This window comes from Choloepus didactylus, chromosome 8, assembly GCF_015220235.1.
Source record: "Choloepus didactylus isolate mChoDid1 chromosome 8, mChoDid1.pri, whole genome shotgun sequence".
Classification (NCBI taxonomy): Eukaryota; Metazoa; Chordata; class Mammalia; order Pilosa; family Megalonychidae; genus Choloepus; species Choloepus didactylus.
In genome coordinates this window covers 15339104-15362446 of record NC_051314.1, presented here as the reverse complement: position 1 = coordinate 15362446, position 23343 = coordinate 15339104, and the positions used below count along the sequence as shown (strand labels likewise).

Genomic DNA, 23343 nt, shown 5'->3' with positions numbered 1-23343 from the left:
ACTTCCCCACCCTTTAGCTATGTAGAAAATAGCTATCTTGTTGCAGGATATGAGTACTCAATTAAGCCGATTTCACTTTGTGTTAAACCTTGCTAAACTTATTTTAGTATTTTAGATCCCTCTAGCCAGACTGCATCCACCTTCACATGGGAAAACAAACAATAGACATTTGTCGTGCTTCCACAAGGACACTTCCAGTCTCACCATCTGCCATGGACTGGTAGCACAAGATTTAAAGAAAAGGCACTATAATGATGATATCATGCTAACCAGTAATTCTTTTTCAGAACTAGAAATTGCCACTAGCACAGTGGTGACCCACCTTGAAAGTTGAGGATGGGCGATAAATCAAAGCAAATTACAAGAGCCTAGACATTCTGTCAAGTTCTTGGGTATTGCCTGGTTGGATAAAACTAAAGCTATTCCTTTAGTTGTTGTTAAAATACAAAGTTATCCTATACTGCTAACTCCTAAACAATTAATAGCTTTTCTTGGTTTATTAGGTTGTTGGAAACTGTTTATACTCTATTTTGAAATTTTAAAAACTTTGTACACCCTAATTAGAAAAGAAAAGCATGGGAATGGGATTTTCCATGGCACGCTGTTGATAAAAGCATAAGCGCAGGCTTTAAGGGGGGTGGACCCCGATATATCCTGTGCGTTGGATGTGGTCAGTGCCAATATTGGCTTTGGGTGGGGTTTGTGGCAAAGGCAACAGGCTAAATGTGTAACTGTTAGATTCTGGTCCCAACTTTGGAAGGGCACAGAACTCAGATACAGCCTATTGGAAAAGCAATTGTGTGCAGCTTATAATGCTCTGTTACAAGTGGAAGGTCTAACTTAAAGGTACCCAGTGACCTTACAGGTGGCCACACTCATACAGGGGTGGACACAGGAGCCTATACATAAGCCCCATTCAGGGAGTGCTCAGCTAAGCACACTAAGAAAATGGAAAACCTATGTCCTATAATGCCGAATTTTTAACAATAGTTCTTTGAGTGCAGAGATGCATGAAATTTTAGGACGAGTCTCCCATGTGGAAAAGCAGCATGCCTTGCCTCCTGTTGATCCTCCAGAGGTGGCTCCTCCCATGCCCACTGTTGAAGAACAAGGGAGTATACCTGACTCTGCATGGTATACTGACAGACTGGCACTTGGGCAACATGCAACCTGGATGGCTGTGACTGTCCAGCCAAGTACTGACATCATCTGGTGGGAGACTGGAACTTTGCAAAACAGACAGTGGGCTGAGCTGTGGGCTGTATGGATGGCAATTGTCCATAAACCAGGAGACACTTTGTCTGCACAGATAACTGGGCCATATATCAAGGCCTAACAGTACAGATGGCCATGTGGAAGCAGGAGCAATGGACAGTGGTCAACCATCTCCTGTGGAAGAAGGAACTGTGGGAAGACATCTGGAAGGCCTGCCAGAAATGTAAGGTAACTGCTTTCCATATTTCTGCCTATAATGTTAACTCATTGCCAGGTAATGCAGAAGCGGATGCCCTAGTGAAATTCCGCAACCTAACAGCAATGATGCATGAGGCGACTGAATGGCTGCATCAGAAAACCTAGCACCGAGGGTACTGGACCCTGTGGAAGCTGGTGCAGCAGTTTCAGCTGCCTATCACCAAAAAAGAGTTAAAAGGAGTAAAGAATGCTATCCTCTCCTGCCCGCTGCGATGGCCCAGAATGCTTCCTCACTGACTTGGACCCATCAGCCAAGTTCAAGGTGAGATTCCTCTCACCTGGTGGCAAGTAGACTATATTGACCCCCTTCCTCTGTCCAAAGGGGCAAAATATACCTTCACCACCGTAGATATGGCTACGGTACTGCTGCTGGCCTTCCTAGTGGGCAAGGCCAATTAATGAGCTACCTTACATAGCTTAGAAAAATTAAATGCCCTTTTTGGGGTCCCCACACGTGGACAGCAATAGGGGGACCCCCTTCACTGGGCAATTAACCTAGGCCTGGGCTACAGAACGTAATGTCCTTTGGAAGTTTCACTTGCTCTATAATCCCACAGCAGCTGGGTTAATTGAAAGAATGAATGGCCTTTTAAAGGAACAATTAAAGGATGATAGAAACTCCATACAACAATGGACTCAACGACTGTATCAGCATTAACTCCAGACCCAAAGCAGCACTCCCACTCCTGTGGAAATGGTAACTGCAGGGCTCATGCAAGCCTTATGAATTTAAATAAGGGGGCCAGCTGCCCTCAAGCCGCAGCAAGGCAGTGATAATAATCTGCTCTTGCCTGTGCCACAAACACTAGAAATTAGGGAAAATAAGGTCAAGTGGCTCTGGTTCTAGCCCATGCAGCCAACCTGGCTGAGAATCCTAAACCCACGGGGTATTATGCCAAAGGTTATTTGCATTCCCCATCTGGGATCCCCATCCCCCAGGGAACTATATGTGTAACTTTGCAACCCCAAAATAATTGTAGATCTGACCCCAAAGGGCTCCCAGCAGGGGAAGAAAATATGGCATTTAAAACCCCCCTCACCTGGAACTCTTCTATCCACTAATGAAAACTCAGCTTATATATTGTTCCTACATGTGCTATTAATTCTTGTTAAAAAATTGTATATTAATGTTCCAATAATGCATTAACTAAAGTGTTTTAAGTATTTAGCATTATTCTAACAAGTTTTACTTTTAGTGGTAATTGTACGCTATAGAATGTCTGCTTGAAAACGGGTTCCAAAATTATTTTGGTAACTTAAGTTTAAGAGGTACAAAGGATGTTTTGTATTAAAAGGAAAAGGAAGGTAGTTTTGTCCCTAAATGACTGGTTGTTTCAGAATGAGAAAGAAAATGTAGGCCAAAAACCTGTATGGATATAGAAAGTTGGGGTAAGTTTGTGGAAGGGGACAAAGTTAGGATATGGTAAAACAAACAAACAAACAAAAAAACAACTAGAAATAGAATAAAGCAGGCTGCCTGGTGGTTTTATCCTTTAGCTATTTTAGCCCCAGGTGTACCTGTGCTTTAATTAATTTTCAATGTTGTGTATATTTACCCAATGACTCATAAAATGTAACACAAGCTCTTGAAACTCATATGACCAGATTACATACAAAACATTGAACATTTATCTGATGATCCTTTGTCCAAATGGTTTAATTCTTTAACTTGACCATGATGCCACTTGTTAATAGGATTACTGTCCATATGTACTGATTTACTTGTACTCTGCTATTCACTGTATTGTTGTTGTGAATTATGGATGCAATGTCTGTCCCATGGTCAATGCAAATTGCTGCGTGGAGGTGGACTGTGGGAGCCCCAGGCCCCCAAGTATCTTGAAGACTGCACACAGCAGTTTGCTTGACCTAGGACAGTTAAGGTTTGACCTATACTCCTTGTAATATCGGTTGCTAAATGTAATCAATACCTGAAACCACCTCCTTCCTGAGACTCCCTGAGATACTGTTAACTACAAGATAATCTGTAATCCTCCCCTCCTCCTTATTGATTACAATCAATCCCTCCCTACATTGCATGACCCCACTCTTTGCCTTAGCTCTCATACCCATTGGAATGTCAAGCCCTTATAACCACTTATTCAGCCCCCTAAAAGTGCAGGCTATTTCCATGTTGTGCTCTGAACTTGCTGCCATTCAGAGCAGCTCCTGAATCCATTCAAAGAAGCTCCTGATTTCAGGGCAATATGATTCGACTTCCCCACCCTGTAGGTAAGCCCCATAATAAAGGCTCATAACTTAAAGAAAAAAAAAAAAAAAGTGAACAAAAGTAGTAACATGGATTCAGGGTTATTTTGATTGCCTACTTAGATACATACATAACGCTCAAAATTTTTGACAATGGCAATTAACTTTTCTTTGAATTTTCTGTTTTTACCATCTACTCTAGCTCTCCCAGCCTCTCTAATCACACCAGAAATTTCTCAATCAGAGCTATCAATAGTCATGTTACGTGCACAAATATATCAACAAAATTCTGTGTATGCCTAGTGGGGATGGAAATTATCTGTTTCTTCAAACAGAAGACATCTCTCATAGGACCTCTAATAAACATATCTCATATATATCATGTAGAGAAGCCTGCCTTTTGGTTTTTCGGCTAACAGCAGCTTATCAGTGCAGCAGAAGCCATTCATTTATGTGTGAGATTTTTTATTTCCCTAGGATATTTTCTTATTGCCCTCCAATACCCCTTTAGCCCTAGACCAAAGAGTATCTCTGGAAATGGTTTAATTATTGCTTTATTATATAAAGAACTAGATAAAGATAGATTCTGGGTAAAAAAAGTGATATTTGCAATTATAAAGTAATACACACTTTGCAATAATGTGATTTGTGATATATTTATGACCATATCAAGACTATTTTGAAATTATTTTCTATTTTACCCTCTGACCCTCTTGATATTAACCTCCGTGAAATACAAAGCAGAATATAGCGGCTTACGTCATAGTTGCTCCTGGATCAGCAGTCATTTGATTAGTCACAAACACAGCCACATTATATTCTACATCAAGGAATAAAATTAAGGAAGTAAGAGAAGGGCAATATAAATTAAAGCTCATTGTTTAGAATTCACAGTTTAGGAATATTACCCCATGAATTGATATCATAAACAAAATCAATTCCTATTTTTTCATTGATAACACAAATTAATTTATTTAAAGTTATTATTATTATCATTTAGATATCTTATAGTATTAGTATCGATATATTTGGTTAAGAAAAAAAGAGTTTATTCCCATGAAGTTAATCTTAATTTTTTAAAAAAGTATAACCTCCTGTCATTAATCTGAAGCTTTTCTGAAAAGCCTGTTTGCAAACATAGTTACTGATGCTATTATGATAGCACCATTTTATTTAAAAGATATACCTTCTGAGATTTTTTGGAGTCGTGACAACATCTGGGCCAATTTTTGCTGCCGTTCAGCCAATTCTCCACGACCACTGAAATCCACTCGAAAAAGTGCCATTATTGAATCAATGACCTGCCCAGGGTTAATATAAAAATAAACATGCATTTGGAAATAGAAGGAAGGAGTTAATTTGAATAGAAAAATAATATGCTAAATAGCTCTTTGAGAGAGGACTATTTAAAGCTTCTACCAATAGCTTAAAGATGCCAGCTTCTTCATGGAACTTTGCTGCTACATAATCAAGTAGCTCCATCTGATGTTCACCTGGTAGGAAATGCAGTGAGACAACGTTATAAAAGCTAGAAGCAGCTTGGGAGGCAGAAAAAAGCTGTGAATTGTTGGTCCTTGAAGGATTCTCTTAATTATTTATGACTTTATTAAATATGATTTCATTCTGCTTTGGCATACATTCCAAATGCTACATTATCCAAAAAGAATGTTACTCTATTTTTCAAAGACAGAGAATATGAAATGGTTTGATGGCATTTAGATATCTAAGGATATATCACATAATAAAATTTGGGAACTGATTAATTTGGAGAAAAGTAAAATAAAAAGAGAAAACATTGTCAAAATGTTGTTTGGCATCAACAGTAAATAAATGCTGCTAATCTTAAAATAACCCAAGCCTCACTTGCATGGGGCTCTTACTGGTATATGCTCGTGCATAAAGTACATTGTCCAGTACTGCATCATGGTCTACATTGAAGCGATCAGCGATGTCCCGAAGGCGGTCTGGACGGCTGGAGCAGGCCAAGATTAAGGATCCAATAAATCAATTCCAAAAAAAGTTAAAACAACAACTACAAAAAATAGCACCTTAAATAAGTAAATTAACAGGGAGGCAAAGCAATGTACCTGCAAAGATATTCTGGAGGATGCTAATAATCACTTGCTGTCTAGTTCTACCCAGATTTTATTTTTCGTAAGCGCCTCAATTTATGAATACCTTAAGTAGTGATAAAAGTCATGGAAATGGCAAGGTAGTAATGAATTTAAATATTAAATTATCAAATCTTTACAATAACCTGGGAAGTTAGTTGATATGACCTGTATTATCTTCCTTTTAAAACAGAGACACTGACAAACAGAGATTAGGCAAGTGACTGGGGATTATGCAGCAAATCAGTTACAAGAGAAAAGTTGGAAACTGAGATTTGTGAGTCTCTTGTTCTCAGTTCTATTAAAAAAGATCTATTCTAGGAAGACAATATCTTTCAACTGTAATTCGAGTCATTTCAACATGAATTAATTCACTCTTCACACTCCTCTCTTGTTCAATACGAAATAATTTAATGTACATTAATCATGTATTGCAACAAATGATAAATTTGACTACATGAACCAAAGAATCAAAACAATAACTTCAAGGGTTCAGATGGGAATTATTGACCCAGGATTCTTGGGTTATTTAGGGTTTAAAAATCTATCTTCTACTAAAGGAGTTGCATTAGCTTCCTGAAGTTAGTAAATTTGTAGGAGGCAAAATCAGTGTGCCTGCAAAGGTATTCTGTAGGATGCTAATCACTTTTATCTATGTAAACTGTAAAGGAGTATTAAACATTTTTCCTTAGGTGTTTGGTCATCCTAACAATATGGCTACAGTGTCCTCTGAAAGTAAAATAAAATGGATGTTTCAGGTCTCATTTCATTTTGTTTATACTTTATATAACTCTTATCATACTATAAATAATTATAAAGCAAGGACCATTTATAATCTTACTTCTGACACTTGCAAATATTGCATTAAATAAATGTTGAATTGAATTGTCTCTAGGATTTCCCAGTCATCTATATCCTAATGCACTGTGTATGTTCTTCTTAGGGTGTGTGTATGCTAGTCTATTGCTTCAGTGCAGCCACTAAAATCTTCCCTTGCTCCCGAGTATACCAAGTAGATGTTTTCACTGGGCAAGTGGCAGCCACTAAAATCTCCCCTTGCTCCTGAGTACACCCAAAAGATGTTTTCACTGGGCAAGTAAAAGAAGACAAGGAATTGGAAGAGATAAATACATTTTTCACTATGTCAGTTTCTACAAAATCTGGATAGTGTATGACAAAGGGTATAAATGTTGAGCTTAAACTGAAGGGAAGTTCAAATCAATTTACAGATATTTATTAACTGATTATCACATGTAATCAATAATAATCATATTAACCAACTGCCAGTGCAAGAATCGTGGAGGATACAAGGAGTTATAGGACAACTCATAGCTGAGATAAGCATAAGGAGACAAAATGTGAACAAAGGAAAAGATCAAGAGACAGCAGTATGTGTGAGAGACAATGAAGAATTGAGAAGGTTCCACAGTGGCTCTCGCATGTTCTTGTCCCCCACAGCTATCCTCCTACCCCCTCTTGAATATGACTTAGCCCCTATTTCCTTACTACCCCCTTAGTAAAATCCAAATTGTCCAAACAATGGCTGCTAATCTGCAAGAATAATACCTCCCCTTTCTGAGAACCATCCTTGACAAACTATTTCTGAAACTAGCTGACTTCCATCTGAGTCCCTCTTGCTAAAGCCCTCCTTCCCCAAGCTGTAACACTTCTTCAGCATCTTCCCATGCCTGGCATTCTGAATAAGGGCTTCTATGAACACTGCTCTGTATTTTAGATAGTAAGTTCTATAACAGGAGATGGGGAACGACAAGGTTAAATAACCAGAGAAGCTTGGAAAGGCAGGCCTTGAACTGAAAGCTTTAATGGATTTGCATGATTCAGAGATACTGAGAGGTGGGGGAAGAAAAAGCCAAGACTCAAAAAGATAGAAATATAACTTGCAAATTTCCCTATAGCCAGTCAAATTAAAAATCAAGAGTGAGAGGCAAATAAGGACATTTTCAGATATGCCAGGGCTCAAAGTTTACCACTTGGAGTGCTTTTCCAAAAGAATTACTTAAGTAGGTACTCCAGCAAAACAAAAATACAAGAAAGAATATTTGGAATGCAAGAAACCATAGTGAACAAAGAAAACAAGAATCCTTATAGTTAAATCTAAATAATTGTTGATGTATAATGTTTTCAAATTTTAATAACAAAGCATGTTTAGAAGGCATTGAGATCAGTCTGACTAGAATGGTGTACTGAAGTAAGACAATAGTGGACAACAAGACTGAAGAAGTAGGCTGGGGCTTCACTGTCAGTGACCTTACAAACTGATGCAGGGCTTCCCTATTAAAAATAATTTTGTTTGAACCTGATACCTCCTCCAATGACTGTATTTCTTCTTTCACTCATTGGTCAACTACACACTGCCTCACTTCCTTAATGCTTGTTTGCAACAAGCTTCCATCATCTCACCCTACTGCAACTGCTCTTTTTCTTAACTTTAAAAAATGTATTTATTTATTTTTTTAACTGTCCACATTTTATTTTTCTTGCTTATAATGATCACATTAACTACTTTGACATATTTTTCCAAAAACCCTTTGGTGGAGTTTAGATCTAAGTAATTAATGCAAGTAAGTGGATGCCCAAAGTGAAAGGTAAGATAGCAGAAATATGTTTAAATAATTCTGTAAACCCAGAAGTTATAAGAGAAAAGGTAGACATGTTTGACTATATAAAAATTTTTTAAAATTTATATGAAAATATACCATATATAAATAAAAATGATAAATCTGGAGGAAAATGATAGATATGCAAGTGGTTTACTATATGAAGAACCCTTAATTTGTTTAAAAAAAGACAACAATTCAGTAAAAGATGGGCAAAGGATATGAAGAGGCAGTTCACAGTAGAGCAAATCCAAATGGCCAGCAAACATAGACAGGATAGTGAAAATTAAAATAATAATGAGGTACCATTTTATACCCATCTGGCTGGCAAAATTAACTGAAGTATAACTTTTCTTAAAGAAGATGTGAGAAAATGGTTACTACCCTACACTGCTGGCAAAAGGACAAATTTGACAGCATTTTTTCTGTCATACAGTAACATGCATGTCATATATGAAAGCTAATAGGATTATATGAGCATAAGCGAATTTCTAGGTAGTGGACCTGCTCTCTTGAACTCCTAATTTCCAACTTCTGTTATCTTTCTCAGTCTGCATCCTCAGTATCAATCTTACACTTTCTCTCTCTTCTCTTCTCTCTCTCTTTCTCTCTCTGTCTCTCGCTGCATAGAACATTGCTGACCAAAAACCATTTTTCCTTCTTGAAACTTTCTTTTTGTTTGGCTTCCACAACCTGAATTCCTTCTTCCTCTGTCTCTGTGGGCTCCTTTTTTTTAATCCCTCTTCCTAAATACAGGCATACCCACCTCAGGTTCTCCATTCTCCTCTTTTCTCTCCTCCTCTTGTCTGTTCATCCACATCTCTGGCCCTACCCCTTTTTTCAAGCTGATGCTACACCTCAAGCTGCCATCTAAATGTCCTCCAGGACTTCAAATTCAACACATTAAAATGAAACATCATCTTTTCGCTAAAAAATGATCTTCCCAATTCTGTCATTAGCATCATTGTTCTCCCACTATCTAGACAAAACAAAACAAAACAAACAAAAAAACTGAGAGACGTTTCTTAAATCTCTTTCCTTTGTCTATCAAATACAGTCATAAAGTCCTATCGCTTTTCCTCACTAATATTCCCTTTTTCTTTCTATTCCTATTACTTCCAATCTAGATCCAGTTCTCATCACTTGCCTATAATATTGCAAAAGTATCCAATTTACACCCACCATCAGGTTTCAAAGCCCTTCATGTCTAAGACTTAAATCACCTTTCCAGCTTTGTATCCTAGGAATATCTTGCGGTTCAATTAAACTGCAATTCGTTCAGTTGCCCAAGCAGGTTCTACTCTTTATCCTACTGTGCTATTGCTCTCTTCATACCTTTCCCTTTGTTTGGGATCATGAATTTGAGTGAGTCAATAATCTTATTTCTAACTACTAAGCAAAATCTTTGAAGAAGTAAGAGGATTAAAAACAAATAAGACTGATTTCTCCTCGTGTATTTCTTTTGCCAATTTTACACCAAACCCAGTTGGAGAGGTGAAACCTTATTAAATAAAGTGATTTGAGAACATGGCCAGTTATTGTTTTCCCTGTCTTTCCTTATTATTTATGGTTTATGGGAAAATTACAAAAATGATACACTTCAAACAAACTCTCTTTGTAGTGATATTACCATATCCCACTATTATGCCAGCAACTTGTTTAAATAAAAGGGTTACAAAGTATTTTCTGTGTCAATGAAGATAATCTTTCCTCCTGGGTAGCCACCTGCTCCTGGTAGTTGAGCAGTCACTAAGGAGAAAATAAAAATTAATTAATATTAATAGGAGTGAATAAACTTTGTATAAGTGAATATATAACAACATGGGATTTATGTGGATTGATACTCTTTAGCAAATTTGGCAAAGAATCATGATCCTTTAGTTTCTAAACAGCATGTTGTATTTTCACATTACCAACCAGTGGTGCAGTTACAAGTATTCTGCTAGCATAGTAGTAATTCAACAAAGAATTTCAATATCTTCCATGATGATATTTGTGAAAGTTAGTTCTCCCAGAAAATGGAAGTGGAATTTAAATATTATAAACTTTCTGCCTGTAAGAAATAATCACACATACAAATTTTTGCTATATAACTCATTTAAGTAACTTTCCAATTAATGCATGCCAAATGCATTTATCTTATATGTAGCAGGAGAGAACACTTACTAAGGAGTTATTTTGTACCAGGTATATGCATTATTTCATTTACTTTTCAAAACAACTCTAAGCTTTGGCACTATTATTATTCCTATTTTACTGATGGGAAAATCAGAGGTGAAGCAACATGCCCAGGGTCACACAACTGTTAATGGTAAAGCCAAGTCAAGAGCCAGGCATTCTGATTTTAGAAACCCCTTCTTAACCACTCTGTCAAACTCCTACTTAGGTTAAAGAAATGCAGAATAGCATCTTTGTAAAAAAGGAGATATCTGTCTTTATTTTGTTTAGAAAATTTTGTTTTTAAATATTTCTTAGGGCCAACTTTACCTCTGTAAATCTAGGCCTCAAAAGATTTTGTGGCATTCTTGTAAAACATAGTGGAAAAAATGGAATAGGGAAAATTGAGATGGTGGATCCACTCCCCACCTCACACAGGTGCCTATTTGTTCCGCCCTACTTCCACTCAGGTGCTCACAGTCCAGCACACACAACATTACCTCAAGCAGGACACAGGCAAAGACCAGCTCTGGCAACTCTGCAGCTTTGGGCAGTTTATTAACCACTCTGTGCTTTAATTTCTTTGCCAGTTTGTTCAGATACATGAGATTATGTAAAGCACCAGGCACATAGCAGAAGTTTAGTAAGTAATATCTATGATTATTATTGTTATTGTTATTGTTAAGTATCCTTACCACAGAGGGTATGAGAGAGCTGGGTTTTTCCAGTACGAAATTCTGTGAAATATAGAAAAAATAATAAAATACATGCATAGTTAATTATTACATATTTTCATAAAGATTACATGACCTCAGAATATCACTGGTTTTCTTTTTCAACTATCAAATTTCATTCATAAATCCTCATACCTCTTGTGTCACATTCTGTATTTATAAATACTAGTAGTAAAAAAAAATGTTAAGATTTTTTTTCATGGACTTGTCCTTTAGACAAAAATTAATTACACCAAAATTTCCTTAAGAAAGAGACATAAATCAAAGTTTAAGATTCTACCCCAGGAAGGGAACCTGGGGCATCTCCACTGAACTAAGATCCTCAAGGAGTAGCTGAAGTAGTCTGAGATTGGTGGCACCTCCTGGCAGTTAGCGAAACAAATTCTCTCTGAAGGAAAGTTTCTACATTCACCAATTTAGGCCCATTGAATTTCCATAGATTAAAATCAAGCAATAATCTCGTAAATACACAAGAATATGAGCCACAAAGACAACAAGTCAACAGAAATAACAAATACCAGATTTACTTCCCCAAGATGATGGAAACAACAGCAACAACAGCAAAAAACAGATTTAGTTCCCCTAAAGACTGAAAATACTGGAATTGTCAGACATGGTAAATAATATAACTTCACATGAATTGTTTTTTAAAAACAGAAGATATAATCACAAAAGTGACAATCAACATAGATCAATAAGTCAATAAGAAATGAACTGATGGTTCTTGAAAAAAAAAAAGACAAATGAATGCCTACAAATGAAAAATAAAGTTACTGAAATAAAGCATTCAATTATGAGCTAAATAGACACATCTGAACAGAGAAATATTGAACTAGATGACTTAAATGAAGAAATTACTCAGAATATAACATAGACAAGGATATGGAAAATATAAAAAGAACTTAAGAGACACTGAAGCTAAAATGAAATGGTCTAACAGAAGTCTGTCATGAAAACCTAGAAAGAAAGAATAGGGAAATTAAAGAAGAGGTTGCAAAACTTCCAGAACTGCTGAAAAACAAAATTTCACAGATCTAAGAAACATCATATATCCCAAACAGGATAAAAAGAAAAAAAAACCCATGCCTAGACACATTTTAGTGAAGGTGCAGTACAGCAAGTGGCCAGAGAGAAAGGACAGGTCACCTACAATGGGATTAAAATTTAGAATTAAAGTAGACTTTTCAATAGCAACAATGAATACCCAAAGTAGCGTAATATCTTTTTAGCTCTGAAAGAAAATAATTAAACTAGAATTGTGTACCCAGGAAAATTATCCTCTAAGAATAAGAATAAAATAAAGACAATTTCAGGTAAGTAAAAACTAAGAGAGTTTGCTACCAAGAAATTTGCAGTGTAGGAACTACAAGGAAAAAGGAAAATGATTCCAGAGTAATAGTCAGCAGAATAAGAAGGGATGGTGAGCAAATAAAATGGTAAAAATGTGTCAGAATTCAAACAAACATTTCCAGTAAAGATATAATGATGACTGTAATGGTCCCTAGATTGTAAGGTCTTGCAACAGTCAAATCTATTCCTGAGTTGTAATGGCTATCTCCAAACTCTGAGATGTTGATCCCTTGGTATATATCCTGATTAGTCTCTGGAACATTGGGTATCTGTGTGATACCTGAAACTCAGAGCTAGAGCTTGGCAGATATGAAGGTTAGTATTAATGCATACAGTAACTGTTAAAAAAAAAATGCTGAAGAAGAGCTCAGACTTCAATTAGAGATATGAATGAAGCAGATCTGGTTAAGACTAGGGCAAATAGGGCCAAAGGGTAAAGGTTGAAACTGACTGTGTGTTAAGACTTCAACTTCCATGTGAGACCAAGAGAAGAGATGTTTATTTAGTGTAGGATATATATTTTCTAAACAATATAACTTCTACAGTCAGTTTGTTCAAATACCACAATTACATGGAACTTTGAATAGGAAGTGAGATATGGTAGGTTTGTATAGGTTAGGGTGAAATAGCAACACATCCCAAAGTAATTTGGGCAGAGAATGAAAATATATATGCAGGGCTCCCCTGAGGAACTGGGGGAAAATGCGGAAGTGTTGGACTTCCTCACCTGGATTGTAGCTGATGTTCTCACAAACACTGAAGACCGATGGCTTGGCATGCTGAGCCTTCTATCTTGGGGCTTGCCCTTATGAAGCTTTTTGCTGCAAAAGAGAGGCTAAACCTGCTTATAATTGTGCCTAAGATAACCTATTTGTTGCTCAGATGTGGCCCTCTCTCTCTAACTAAGCCACCTCAGCAGGTGATCTCACTTGCCCCCCCCCCCACTATGTGGGACCTGACTCCCAGGGGTGTAAATCTCCCTGGCAATGCAGGATATGACTCCCAGGGGTGAATCTGGACCCAGCATCATGGGATTGAGAACATCTTCTTGACCAAAAGGGGGATGCGAAATGAAACGAAATAAAGCTTCAGTGGCTGAGAGATTTCAAATGGAGTCGAGAGGTCATTCTGGTGGACATTCTTACACACTATATAGACGACATTTTTTAGGTTTTAATGTATTGGAATAGCTAGAAGTAAATACTTGAAAATATCAAACTCAAACCCAGTAGCCTTGGCCCTTGAAGACGACTGTATAACAATGTAGCTTACAAGAGGTGACAGTGCAATTGTGAAAACCTTGTGGATTGCACTCCTTTTATCCAATGTATGGATGGATGAGTAGAAAAATGAGGACAAAAACTAAATGAAAAGTAGGGTGGAATGGGGGAATGATTTGGGTGTTCTTTTTTACTTTCATTTTTTATTCATCTGATTCTTTCTGGTGTAAGGAAAATGTTAAAAAATAGATTGGGGTGGTATGATGGTAACGTGGGCAATTGATTGTACACTTTGGATGTTTGGATAATTGTATGGTATGTGAACAATCTCAATAAAAAATAAAAAAAAATAAAAAAATAGATTGGGGTGATGAATGCATAACAATATGATGGTACTGTGAACAGTTGATTGTACACCTAGATGATTGTATGGTGTGCCAGTTTGAATGTATTATGTCCCCCAAATGCCATTATCTTTGATGTAATCTTGTGTGGGCAGACCTATCAGTGTTAATTAGATTGTAATTCTTTGAGTGTTTCCATGGAGATGTGTCCCACCCAACTGTGGGTGATGACTCTGATTGGATAACTTCCATGGAGGTGTTACCCCACCCATTCAGGGTGGGTCTAAATTAAATAACTGGAGTCATGTAAATGAGCTGGCAAACAGAGGGGACTCAGTGCAGCTGAGAGTGACATTTTGAAGAGGAGCTACAGCCAAAAGGGACACTTTGAAGAATGCTCTGGAACTGAGAGAGGAGCTTCAGCTTACAGAGACATTTTGGAGATGGCCTTTGAAAGCAGACTTTTGCTCCGGAGAAGCTAAGAGAGGACAAACGCCCAAAGAGCAGCTAAGAGTGATATTTTTGAGGAGTTGAAGCCTAGAGAGGAACATCCTGGGAGAAAGGCATTTTGAAACCAGAACTTGGAGCAGACGCTGGCCACGCGCCTTCCCAGCTAACAGAGGTTTTCTGGACACCACTGGCCATCTTCCAGTGAAGGTACCTGGTTGTTGATGCATTACCTGGGACACTTTATGGCCTTAAGATTGTAACTGTGTAACCAAATAAACCCCCCTTTTGTAAAAGCCAATCCACTTCTGGTGTTTTGCATTCTGGCAGCATTAGCAAGCTAGAACATATGGTATGTGAATATATCTCAATAAAACTGAATTTAATTTAAAAAATACATATGGTAAAATTTCAAGAGTAAACACTAAAAAGAAAAAGAAATATAGAGTTTATATTTGAAACAAGAGTGAAAAAAAAAAGAATAAGAACTATTACATTTAAACAAACCAAAAAAAACACACACACACACACAAAAACCTCAATAAATCCAAGAAGCACAGCAGAACAAATAGATATTTAAAAAGTAAGGGGGTAGAAAAGCCCATATGAATTAATAAGTATAAACAGATTACACTCACCAATTAAAGACAGTCAGATTGGATTTAAAATATCTGGCTATATTTTATTTACAAGAGACACATTCAAAGCACATGGATTTGGAAAGGTTGAAAACCAAAGATGTAAGAAAAAACATGTAATACTGGGTAAATACTAACTTAAATATTTAAGCTTAGCTTCTTATCATCAGAGGAAATAGGCTTTAGGAGAAAAGCTTAGTATAAAAGGTCACTATATGATTTTTTTAGAAAGCTCAGTTCACCAGGAAGATACTATGATTTGGAAGTTGAATTTACCAAATAATAGCCTAAAAATATATAAAGCTGCGGGACACTGATTACGTGCTTCAACTTGGCGGGCCTGGGCTGGGGGACTGGATCCACCCCTGGGAAGGGTAGTGGGTACGGGTGACAGCGCCCTCCACAGCCCCCCGGGCCTGGGAAAGTGAGGCCGGAGGCAGGCCCCATTTCCTCACCCAAAATACCAATGTTAGGGGAGGCTTGCCGGAGGGAACCGCCTTTTCCCCACCCCCTTATCTTGCCCGGACACTCCCCGTTGCCAGTGCAACTCCCATCACCACCGGTGCGCATACCTTGTTGCCAGACACCGTTACGGGAGCAACTCTCGCCCCTTTTCAATCAACCTCCGCGCCCTCTCAGAACCAATCCAAGCCTTTAACCTCTACAGCTACCCCGCCCTCTAAACCGCCCGATATAAGCTTGTACTCTCCCCTAATAAACTCTCTTGGTTTTCTTCATCCTAAAAGAAACGTGTCCCGCCTGTTCCTTTCTCGCCGCCCTCCATACTTTGCACGCCTCCCGCCGGGGACCTGGCCAAGTCCCCCGCCTCGCTCTCGCCTCCGGGAAAGAGCCCCCGCCGCCGGTACCCTCGGAGCAATCCTGGGAGCCTAGGATTTGGCGACCGGCCGCCACCCTCCCCCAGACGAGTCAACTGCGACCGCATAAAGCAAAAATTTATAATATTACTGGAAGAAATTGGTAAAGCTACCTACTCTCAGTTACTAATATGTCAAGAAGACATAAAATCATTTAAGATATAGGACTAAAAATCTTAAACTAGTGAATATATGTATGGTTCTGCACCCAAAAATTAGAGAACACAAACACATATTTCTCAAATTCACAGGAAACATTAAAAAAAGAGACCACATTATTTTAGAAAGTCTCAATAGATTTTAAAGAACAGGTATGACATATGCCATGTTCACTAACCCCAATGAAATTAGGTGTGATGTCAATAACAAAAAGATAAATAAAATATCCCATACATTTGAAAATTAAAAAAAAAAATCACTTCTAAAGAACTCATGGTTCAAAGAAGAGCTCATCACGGAAATAAAAAATACTTAGAACCAAATAAGATAATAACATCTTAAAAACCAGTGGGATGCTGTGAAAGTGATACTTTGAGGGAAATTTGCAGTCTTATGTGCTTTTGTTAGAAAAGAAAAGCTGAAAATTAGTGAACTGAGTCTATCTCAAGGAATTAGAAAAAGAACAGCAGAATAAATATCAAGAAAGTAGAAGAAAGGTGATAATAAAGATAAAAACAAATAAGTGAAATTGAAAACCAACATAAAAGACAGGATATCAATAAAGCAAAAAAGTTATCCTTTGATAAAACTGAAAACTGGTAAAATTGACAAACTCCTAACTGATCAAGAAAAAAATGAAAGAAGGTGCAATAAAGAATATTAGTAACGAAAAAAGAGACATTCTTCCCATATAAAAAAGATCAAAAGGATAATTAGAATACAATGAGCAACTCTATGACAATAAAATTGAAAAGTTCAAATGGTCAAATTCCTAGAAAAACAATTGTAACAAAACTGATATGAGAAGAAATAGAAAGCCTGAATAGTTCTTTAACTAAAGTATTCTTTCTTATAAAATTCCCCTTCCCCCCAAAAAAAACCCACAAGGCTTAAATTTTTTATATAGGTAAATTACACTAAATCTTTGACGAGACAGTTCATCAACTTTATTCAAACACTTGCAGAAAAGAGAACAAGAGGATTACTCTCCAACTCATTCTATGAAGTCGACATAATCTGACACCCAAAGCAGACAAGAACAGAATGAAAAAGAAAAATTACAAGTCAATCTCATTGATAAACATAGTTTAAAAATACTGAACAGAGTATTAGCAAAACAAATCTTAAATGTATAAAAAAGATACTACAGATAATACACCATGACTAAATTGAGTCTATCCCAGGAATGTTTTAATATTAAAAACACATGAATGTCATTCACCACAGTGATAGAATAAAGGAGAAACCTGAAATGACCATCTCAATAAAGATAGCAAAAGTATTTGATAAAATTCATCAATGATTCATGATACACATTCTTAGTAAAGCAAGTATAGAAGGGAACTTCCTTAACATGATAACTGGTGTCTACAACAAACCTATACCATCATCATTGTAATGAAGAACTATTGGAAGCATTCCCTTTAAAATCAGAAGGGTTAGATGCCCATTATCAGTGCTTCTCTTTATTGTTGTATTGGACGTCCTAGTCATCATAGTAAGGAAAAAGAAACAAAAGGAGCCAGAGGAGAAAGAAAAAAATAAAGAAATGAAAAGAAAAGAAATTAAAGGCATAAAGATTAGAAAAGAAGAGACAAAATATTCACTTGCTGGTGATATGACTGTCCCTATCAAAATCTCAAAAGAATTCATAAATTCCAATAATCAGGGAAGAGAGAACCTATTCTCCATGTTCATGGAACATGCATTTCCTCAAAATAAGAAGGTAATTATTCAATTACCTTTAGAAGGAATGAGAGAAAAAAATTCTCTTCTACAGGAACAAGAGATAAAAAGAAGAAAAATGATAATAAAACCCATCTGTTAATGTTGGTATATATTTTAATTGCAGCCCAGAAAAATCCTGTATTATAATAACTGAGATTTCATTACAAGTCCCAAAATAGGTACATTTACCATTTACTATTGATTGTTTATTTAATTATATATATATAATTTTGTATAACAAAATACTAAGTCTTACCTACCTCCAAAAGCTTCTGTGATAGCCATGCTTTCAATTCCACCTCCTAGCAACTTACTGGAAAGACAAAGTTGGCATTAGTAACAGGAACAGAAATAAAGTTATCAAGAAAGAAGGCATAAAAATAATTACTATTACCTACCTACTACCTATCTACTTACGTACCTACCTATCTCTATCTATCTATCTATCTATCCATCTGTCCATCCATCCATGTATCCATGTATCCATCCATCCATCCATCCATCCATCCATCTATGCATGCAACATAAACAGGGAATTTCTGTCTGAACAAATGGCAGTCCACCTGTTCAGATCACAGATTCAACTGCGTAAAGGAAGATGGATCACCAAAACAACTTACAATCTCTGCTTGTTATTGCTTCTGGGTATCAACAGGAAATAGGTTATGCAACCTTTATGTCCCACTGTCATTTACAATTGAACTGGAGTTTGAATAAATGTTCTAAATTATTAATTGGGTTTCTCATATTGTTATGGGGCTATGTTTCCAGAAGTCAACTGAACATACAATTTTTTACATGCTGAGAAACATGAAAAACAGATATTAGGAGAATCCAGTGATTGTCATGATGATGGGCTTATTGTATAAAAGTAAATTCTATGATGAACATGTCAGAATATGAAAATATTCAAAGTATATTACAGGTAATGATAGCAGTTAGCAGTTAGAAGAATAACTCAAATTTTGACAGCATAGATTTAATTGGTAACCCAGTGTTTTATTGCACTTAATGTTCTCCATGTGAAAAGGCCTAAATAAAAGTCATGATCTCATTCATTCATTACATGCAACAAATAATAATTTCGTTAAATGTGCTAATACCTTGTAGGAATATTTTTAAAACCTCTGTAGTTTCCTTTAGCATGACTTCTGGGATTTGATTACAAATCAAACGAAGTTTTAAGAAATAATGGAAGATCCAAAACATTAACTTTTACATAGTTTAAGAGAGGAATGTAAATGTAAATTGAAGCAATGTTGGAAATTATCCACAAATAATGAGGGCTGCAGACTTCAATGAGGAGAATAAAAATCTAGATACTCATTTGAATAATTTGAATCTAAAGGACATAGGCTAAGAGACCACCCCCTTTGAAGGATGTACACTTGGAAATCCTATAGGCCCAGCAACTATTAAAGAGGGCTTTATTTGTCCTGCTTCATCCTGAGAAAAACCACCTTGAATGACTATAGCACCTGATATCCCAGACAAAATTTCTGGTTGCTATGCAACCTTAATCAGCTGAAAAGGTAACTCCAAAATTTATCCGAGAGGATATCCCCAAATTATTTACGATAATGTAATTGTTTCCTTAATGAAACTCAGGAAAATTTAGAACTAACAAATCCACAGATTACTATTTTCATATTAAATTTGGGAATAATCTGGGCATATTTTGTATTCTGAGAACTTTTAAAGTTTAAAAGAATTTGGCCTTTTATAATAACAGATTTGCCTCTGATTGGTTAAATGATATACTCCTGAAATTTTTCAGTCACTAAATTTATAAACAATATTTAAACATTTAAGAGTGTCTAAGACTCACTATACTTAGAAGTTTAATTTTCAGTTGTAAAAAGTTGTTTAGATAATTGGGAATATTATCTTTGTTAATTAGACAAATAAAATTTTAAAAAGAAAATATATTAAATTTATAAATATAGTTTATAGTTTAAAGTGTTTAAGGGAATTTAGTTAACCATGTAAATGTAAAAGCTATCTTAAAATTTGCTAGATTTATAAGAGGACTTAAAGCTTATGGAAAAATATATAACATTTTAATGACTCAAATATTGATTTTTAAAAACCTAACTCCTGAGTGATCTTTTCTCTGCCCAAAAGCCAACATCAAGGACACCAGAAAACTCACAATGATAGTAATAATTTCTCTACCCTAGTTGTTTTGAACCACTATGTGACAGAGCAACTGGAGGAAACCAAATTGTCATTTCGATCAAGTAATTTTACTAATCAGCCAATTTGGCTTGGGGTAGGATTCCCCAAAGAATGTTCCAAAGACAGAACTTGAAAAGAAAGGTTCTGTGATTTAAAAAACTGGGAAAAATGCTGCAGGATTTCACAGAGCCTTTAATATGCAAGTGTCCAGTGTGAATCTCCAAGAGGAATACATAGTACACTGCACTTCCCAAACTTATTTCATTCAACATTTGTTTATTCATTCAGTCATTTATTCAACAAATATTTATTGAACACCTAGCTAGTGTCAGATATTGTTCTATGTACTTGGGATAAAGCAGTGAAAAAAAGACAGAAATCCTTCACTTCATGGAGCCTAGTGAGAAATCAGACAATAAACCTAAATAAGTAAAATATGTGGTATGTCAGATGTTATTAATTGCTATGGATAAAAATAAGGCCAGGAAAGGGGATAAGGAGAACAAGGGATAGAAGTGGGGATTTATCTTTTCAAATAGGATGATCAGGGAAGGCTTCATTGAGAAGGGGACATTTTAGCAAAAACCTGAAAGAGGTAACAGTAAGCCATCCAGATATTTGAGTAGACAGTTTTCCAGGCAGAAGAAACAGTAAGTGCAAAAGCCCTGAGGCAGGAAAGTAACTGGCATGTTCTAGGACGCAAAAGAGGTCAGTGTGGTTGGTGAATAGTAACACGGAAGAAGAGTAAAAGATGAGATTAGAGAGGACTTTGGCTTTGCTGTGAGATGGGAAATTATTAAGATGTTTTGAGCTACGGAGTGTCATGATCTCACTTGTTTTAAAAGAATATTGTGGCTGCTGTGTGAAGAATAAACAGTAGGAGGTAAGGGCTAAAGGAGGGAGATTAGTTAGAAGTTATTATAATCCATGGGAATATGAATAGGTGGTTAGGACCTGGGAGATAACAGAGGAGGTAATGAGAAATAGCTGAATTCGTATTCTCTCATATACACACACATACACACACCAAGCATATATATATACACATATGATATATATATCATATATATACACACATATATATATATTTAACCTTTTATTATGGAAAATTTTTTCAACCTAAAAGTAGACCAAAAACGTGTAATGAACCATCATGTACTCCATTTCAACAATTATCAACTATCAGCTCATGGCCAATCTTTCTTCATCTAAACCTCAATCTACTTCCCTCCCTTCCCATATTATTTTAAGCAGATCCTAAACAACATACCATTTCATCAATATTGCAGTATATATCCCTAAAAGATGAGGATACTTTTTATTTTTTAACATAACCACATTACCATTTTCATGCCTAAAAATGAGTAATTCCTTAATTAATGTCTAGTAAGTGTTGAATTTTCCAACTGTCTCATATACATCATATTTTTATAGTGTATTTGAATCAGGATACAAATAAGGTCCACATATTGTGATTAGGTCTTTTAAGTCTCTTTTAACTTATAGGTCTTTTCCCCAAACTCACCTCTCTTTTTTTTCCCTTGTAATTAATTTGTTGAAGAAACTGGGTGTTTTGTTCCGTCTGGATTTATTTTGAAAGTAGAAGGGACAGGATTTACTAATGGATTATAGTTGGGTGTGAGGGGAAAATAAAGAGTCAAGGATGATGCTAAGGTTTTAGGTTTGAGGATCAGGAAAGAGAAAGCTCTGAGATGAGGGAGACTTTGGGAGAAGCAGATCTGAGGGTAAAGATCAGAAGTTTGATTTTGGACCTATGAAGTCTGAGATGCCTATTAGACATGAAAGTAGAGACATATTTGACTAGGAAATCTTTTTTTTTCTGGAATATCTTGTGAGGCCAGTGTTTTGAGGAATACTTTGAGGAAATACTGCTTTTGCTCAAATTACTCTTGGCTACTGTGCTGACTTATTAAATACTAACTCTGATTAGGAAGGAAGAAAAAAAATATTCAAGTTAACTTGCCTTGGGAAGATGATGACTGTGCTTTAGCTATCATAAGATAGTGAATAGAAAGGGAAGTTAAACCTGCTGTTGCTGAGAAGCAAAAACAATGTTGTATTATTTCTTCTAACATATTCAATTTAACAACTGGTTTTTAAATAAAACCAAAAGATGAAATGAAATTTCCCTCATCAATGGAGAAAGGAAAAGAAAGTTAAACTGATATTTTAAATGGCTTATAGATTAATTTAGGCTGATTCTGAAACTACTTATATTTTGGGTCTGAATTTCTTATAAGAAATTGAATCCTGTTTCAACAAGCAGTCTGGAATTTCTGTTTGCTTCAGTTTCCTTTTGGAAAAAAAAAGACTTCAAAGGAAGACAGATTTATAGTAGAAATAACAACCAGAGAAAGGAAAAGAAATACAGTATTCCAAAGATGTCACTTAGTAGTTATAAAAGAAATATGAGACTTATACTCCCTGACTTTGAAGCTTATTATAAAGCCACAGTAGTCAAAACAGCATGGTACTGGCACAAAGATAGATATATTGATCAAGGGAATCAAATTAAGAATTCGGAGACAGACCCCCAGATCTATGGTCGACTGATCTTTGATAAGGTCCCCAAAACCACTGAACTGGGACATAACAGTCTATTAAATAAATGGGGCAGGGAGAGCTTGATATCCATATCCAAAAGAATGAAAGAGGACCCCTACCTCACACCCTATACAAAAATTAACTCAAAGTGGATTAAAGACCCCAATATAAGAGACAGTACCATAAAACTCCTAGAAGATAATGTAGGGAAACATCTTCAAGATCTTGTATTAGGAGGTCACTTCTTAGACCTTACACCCAAAGCACAAGCAACAAAAGAAAAAATAGATAAATGGGAACTCCTCAAACTTAAAAGCTTCTGTACCTCAAGGAATTTGTCAAAAAAGTGAAGAGGCAGCCAATGCAATGGGAAAAAAATTTTGGAAACCATGTATCTGACAAAAGACTGATATCTCACACATATAAAGAAATCCTACAACTCAATGACAATAGTACAGACAGCCCAATTATAAAATGGGCAAAAGATATGAAAAGACATTTCTCTGAAGAGGAAATACAAATGGCCAAAACACACATG

The 23343-nt window shown here is 36.2% G+C and overlaps 1 protein-coding gene across 1 annotated transcript in view; it reads right to left on the bottom strand.

The window, feature by feature from the left end:
- The window catches only part of DMC1 (DNA meiotic recombinase 1), a 57330-nt gene that overhangs the window by 16191 nt on the left and 17796 nt on the right, over positions 1-23343 (bottom strand). Inside the window, exons 6-12 of the mRNA XM_037847165.1 lie at positions 18323-18375; positions 11263-11304; positions 10087-10159; positions 5562-5653; positions 5101-5174; positions 4868-4982; positions 4441-4501 (exon numbers count right to left, since the gene is read on the bottom strand). Coding sequence (XP_037703093.1) covers positions 4441-4501; positions 4868-4982; positions 5101-5174; positions 5562-5653; positions 10087-10159; positions 11263-11304; positions 18323-18375 — 510 coding nt within the window. The remainder of the gene's footprint in view (positions 1-4440; positions 4502-4867; positions 4983-5100; positions 5175-5561; positions 5654-10086; positions 10160-11262; positions 11305-18322; positions 18376-23343) is intronic.